General features: G+C 41.0%; 1 protein-coding gene across 1 annotated transcript; it reads left to right on the top strand.

The window, feature by feature from the left end:
* The first annotated feature begins 2,905 nt into the window (after positions 1-2,905).
* Positions 2,906-6,525, top strand: LOC112435152 (uncharacterized). Its single transcript, XM_076887114.1, has 5 exons — positions 2,906-3,227; positions 3,936-4,322; positions 5,172-5,332; positions 5,723-5,912; positions 6,407-6,525. Exons 1-5 carry the CDS (start codon positions 2,906-2,908, stop codon positions 6,523-6,525), a joined length of 1,179 nt encoding a protein of 392 aa, XP_076743229.1.
* Positions 6,526-6,573: the final 48 nt, after the last annotated feature.

The raw sequence follows: 6,573 nt of genomic DNA, 5'->3' as shown, positions 1-6,573 counted from the left end.
ACCGACTACAACACCAACTCATTCTACAACTACAAGTGGAACACCGACTACACCAACTCATTCTACAACTACAACAATGACTACAACAACACCAACTCATTCTACAACAACAACTGGAACACCGACTACAACACCAACTCAATCTACAACTACAAGCTGGACTACAACAACAGGTTTTACTACAACAACACCAACTCATTCTACAACTACAAGTGGAACACCGACTACAACACCAACTCATTCTACAACTACAACAACGACTACAACAACAGGTTTTACTACAACAACACCAACTCATTCTACAACCACAACTGGAACACCGACTACAACACCAACTCATTCTACAACTACAAGCTGGACTACAACAACAGGTTTTACTACAACAACACCAACTCATTCTACAACTACAAGTGGAACACCGACTACAACACCAACTCATTCTACAACTACAAGTGGAACACCGACTACAACACCAACTCATTCTACAACTACAACAACAACTACAACAACAGCTTTTACTACAACAACACCAACTCATTCTACAACCACAACTGGAACACCGACTACAACACCAACTCATTCTACAACTACAAGTGGAACACCGTCTACAACACCAACTCATTCTACAACTACAACAACAACTACAACAACAGGTTTTACTACAACAACACCAACTCATTCTACAACCACAACTGGAACACCGACTACAACACCAACTCATTCTACAACCACAACTGGAACACCGACTACAACACCAACTCATTCTACAACTACAACAATGACTACAACAACACCAACTCATTCTACAACTACAAGTGGAACACCGACTACAACACCAACTCATTCTACAACTACAAGTGGAACACCGACTACAACACCAACTCATTCTACAACTACAACAATGACTACAACAACACCAACTCATTCTACAACAACAACTGGAACACCGACTACAACACCAACTCAATCTACAACTACAAGCTGGACTACAACAACAGGTTTTACTACAACAACACCAACTCATTCTACAACTACAAGTGGAACACCGACTACAACACCAACTCATTCTACAACTACAAGTGGAACACCGACTACGACACCAACTCATTCTACAACCACAACTGGAACACCGACTACAACACCAACTCATTCTACAACTACAAGTGGAACACCGTCTACAACACCAACTCATTCTACAACTACAACAACAACTACAACAACAGGTTTTACTACAACAACACCAACTCATTCTACAACCACAACTGGAACACCGACTACAACACCAACTCATTCTACAACCACAACTGGAACACCGACTACAACACCAACTCATTCTACAACTACAACAATGACTACAACAACACCAACTCATTCTACAACTACAAGTGGAACACCGACTACAACACCAACTCATTCTACAACTACAAGTGGAACACCGACTACAACACCAACTCATTCTACAACTACAACAATGACTACAACAACACCAACTCATTCTACAACAACAACTGGAACACCGACTACAACACCAACTCAATCTACAACTACAAGCTGGACTACAACAACAGGTTTTACTACAACAACACCAACTCATTCTACAACTACAAGTGGAACACCGACTACAACACCAACTCATTCTACAACTACAAGTGGAACACCGACTACGACACCAACTCATTCTACAACTACAACAACGACTACAACAACAGGTTTTACTACAACAACACCAACTCATTCTACAACCACAACTGGAACACCAACTACAACACCAACTCATTCTACAACCACAACTGGAACACCGACTACAACACCGACTCATTCTACAACTACAACAACGACTACAACAACACCAACTCATTCTACAACCACAACTGGAACACCGACTACAACACCAACTCATTCTACAACCACAACTAGAACACCGACTACAACACCTACTCATTCTACAACCACAACTAGAACACCGACTACAACACCAACTCATTCTACAACTACAAGTGGAACACCGACTACAACACGAACTCATTCTACAACTACAAGTGGAACACCGACTACACCAACTCATTCTACAACTACAACAATGACTACAACAACACCAACTCATTCTACAACAACAACTGGAACACCGACTACAACACCAACTCAATCTACAACTACAAGCTGGACTACAACAACAGGTTTTACTACAACAACACCAACTCATTCTACAACTACAAGTGGAACACCGACTACAACACCAACTCATTCTACAACTACAACAACGACTACAACAACAGGTTTTACTACAACAACACCAACTCATTCTACAACCACAACTGGAACACCGACTACAACACCAACTCATTCTACAACTACAAGCTGGACTACAACAACAGGTTTTACTACAACAACACCAACTCATTCTACAACTACAAGTGGAACACCGACTACAACACCAACTCATTCTACAACTACAAGTGGAACACCGACTACAACACCAACTCATTCTACAACTACAACAACAACTACAACAACAGCTTTTACTACAACAACACCAACTCATTCTACAACCACAACTGGAACACCGACTACAACACCAACTCATTCTACAACTACAAGTGGAACACCGTCTACAACACCAACTCATTCTACAACTACAACAACAACTACAACAACAGGTTTTACTACAACAACACCAACTCATTCTACAACCACAACTGGAACACCGACTACAACACCAACTCATTCTACAACCACAACTGGAACACCGACTACAACACCAACTCATTCTACAACTACAACAATGACTACAACAACACCAACTCATTCTACAACTACAAGTGGAACACCGACTACAACACCAACTCATTCTACAACTACAAGTGGAACACCGACTACAACACCAACTCATTCTACAACTACAACAATGACTACAACAACACCAACTCATTCTACAACAACAACTGGAACACCGACTACAACACCAACTCAATCTACAACTACAAGCTGGACTACAACAACAGGTTTTACTACAACAACACCAACTCATTCTACAACTACAAGTGGAACACCGACTACAACACCAACTCATTCTACAACTACAAGTGGAACACCGACTACGACACCAACTCATTCTACAACCACAACTGGAACACCGACTACAACACCAACTCATTCTACAACTACAAGTGGAACACCGTCTACAACACCAACTCATTCTACAACTACAACAACAACTACAACAACAGGTTTTACTACAACAACACCAACTCATTCTACAACCACAACTGGAACACCGACTACAACACCAACTCATTCTACAATCACAACTGGAACACCGACTACAACACCAACTCATTCTACAACTACAACAATGACTACAACAACACCAACTCATTCTACAACTACAAGTGGAACACCGACTACAACACCAACTCATTCTACAACTACAAGTGGAACACCGACTACAACACCAACTCATTCTACAACTACAACAATGACTACAACAACACCAACTCATTCTACAACAACAACTGGAACACTGACTACAACACCAACTCAATCTACAACTACAAGCTGGACTACAACAACAGGTTTTACTACAACAACACCAACTCATTCTACAACTACAAGTGGAACACCGACTACAACACCAACTCATTCTACAACTACAAGTGGAACACCGACTACGACACCAACTCATTCTACAACTACAACAACGACTACAACAACAGGTTTTACTACAACAACACCAACTCATTCTACAACCACAACTGGAACACCAACTACAACACCAACTCATTCTACAACCACAACTGGAACACCGACTACAACACCGACTCATTCTACAACTACAACAATGACTACAACAACACCAACTCATTCTACAACAACAACTGGAACACCGACTACAACACCAACTCAATCTACAACTACAAGCTGGACTACAACAACAGGTTTTACTACAACAACACCAACTCATTCTACAACTACAAGTGGAACACCGACTACAACACCAACTCATTCTACAACTACAAGTGGAACACCGACTACGACACCAACTCATTCTACAACCACAACTGGAACACCGACTACAACACCAACTCATTCTACAACTACAAGTGGAACACCGTCTACAACACCAACTCATTCTACAACTACAACAACAACTACAACAACAGGTTTTACTACAACAACACCAACTCATTCTACAACCACAACTGGAACACCGACTACAACACCAACTCATTCTACAACCACAACTGGAACACCGACTACAACACCAACTCATTCTACAACTACAACAATGACTACAACAACACCAACTCATTCTACAACTACAAGTGGAACACCGACTACAACACCAACTCATTCTACAACTACAAGTGGAACACCGACTACAACACCAACTCATTCTACAACTACAACAATGACTACAACAACACCAACTCATTCTACAACAACAACTGGAACACCGACTACAACACCAACTCAATCTACAACTACAAGCTGGACTACAACAACAGGTTTTACTACAACAACACCAACTCATTCTACAACTACAAGTGGAACACCGACTACAACACCAACTCATTCTACAACTACAAGTGGAACACCGACTACGACACCAACTCATTCTACAACTACAACAACGACTACAACAACAGGTTTTACTACAACAACACCAACTCATTCTACAACTACAACTGGAACACCGACTACAACACCAACTCATTCTACAACTACAAGTGGAACACCGACTACACCAACTCATTCTACAACTACAACAATGACTACAACAACACCAACTCATTCTACAACAACAACTGGAACACCGACTACAACACCAACTCAATCTACAACTACAAGCTGGACTACAACAACAGGTTTTACTACAACAACACCAACTCATTCTACAACTACAAGTGGAACACCGACTACAACACCAACTCATTCTACAACTACAACAACGACTACAACAACAGGTTTTACTACAACAACACCAACTCATTCTACAACCACAACTGGAACACCGACTACAACACCAACTCATTCTACAACTACAAGCTGGACTACAACAACAGGTTTTACTACAACAACACCAACTCATTCTACAACTACAAGTGGAACACCGACTACAACACCAACTCATTCTACAACTACAAGTGGAACACCGACTACAACACCAACTCATTCTACAACTACAACAACAACTACAACAACAGCTTTTACTACAACAACACCAACTCATTCTACAACCACAACTGGAACACCGACTACAACACCAACTCATTCTACAACTACAAGTGGAACACCGTCTACAACACCAACTCATTCTACAACTACAACAACAACTACAACAACAGGTTTTACTACAACAACACCAACTCATTCTACAACCACAACTGGAACACCGACTACAACACCAACTCATTCTACAACCACAACTGGAACACCGACTACAACACCAACTCATTCTACAACTACAAGTGGAACACCGACTACAACACCAACTCATTCTACAACTACAAGTGGAACACCGACTACAACACCAACTCATTCTACAACTACAACAACGACTACAACAACAACAACTCATTCTACAAGAACAAGTGGAACACCGACTACAACACCAACTCATTCTACAACTACAAGCTGGACTACAACAACAGGTTTTACTACAACAACACCAACTCATTCTACAACTACAAGCTGGACTACAACAACACCAACTCATTCTACAACTACAAGCGGAACACCGACTACAACACCAACTCATTCTACAACTACAAGTGGAACACCGACTACAACACCAACTCATTCTACAACTACAACAACGATTACAACAACAGGTTTTACTACAACAACACCAACTCATTCTACAACCACAACTGGAACACCGACTACAACACCAACTCATTCTACAACTACAAGTGGAACACCGACTACAACACCAACTCATTCTACAACTACAAGTGGAACACCGACTACAACACCAACTCATTCTACAACTACAACAATGACTACAACAACACCAACTCATTCTACAACAACAACTGGAACACCGACTACACCACCAACTCAATCTACAACTACAAGCTGGACTACAACAACAGGTTTTACTACAACAACACCAACTCATTCTACAACTACAAGTGGAACACCGACTACAACACCAACTCATTCTACAACTACAAGTGGAACACCGACTACAACACCAACTCATTCTACAACTACAACAACGACTACAACAACAGGTTTTACTACAACAACACCAACTCATTCTACAACCACAACTGGAACACCAACTACAACACCAACTCATTCTACAACCACAACTGGAATACCAACTACAACACCAACTCATTCTACAACTACAAGTGGAACACCGACTACAACACCAACTCATTCTACAACTACAACTCAGACTACAACAACAGGTTCTACTACAACAACACCGACTCATTCTACAACTACACCTGGAACACCTACTACAACAACAGGTTTTACTACAACAACACCACCCTATTCTATAACTACAACTGAAACACCAACTACTACTCCTACATCAACAACACCAATTCATTCTACAAA

The sequence above is a fragment of the Maylandia zebra genome, linkage group LG7, assembly GCF_041146795.1.
Source record: "Maylandia zebra isolate NMK-2024a linkage group LG7, Mzebra_GT3a, whole genome shotgun sequence".
Taxonomy (NCBI): Eukaryota; Metazoa; Chordata; class Actinopteri; order Cichliformes; family Cichlidae; genus Maylandia; species Maylandia zebra.
This window is presented reverse-complemented; position numbering and strand designations above follow the sequence as displayed.

Coding starts and splice junctions, on each gene's coding strand:
- LOC112435152 (XM_076887114.1), top strand. CDS start 2,906: ATGACTACAACAACACCAACTCATTCTACAACAACAACTGGAACACCG. Junction 3,228..3,935: donor AACAACAACTACAACAACAG/GTTTTACTACAA, acceptor CTACAACAACAG/GTTTTACTACAACAACACCA. Junction 5,333..5,722: donor ATTCTACAACTACAACAACA/ACTACAACAACA, acceptor ACTCATTCTACA/ACTACAAGCGGAACACCGAC.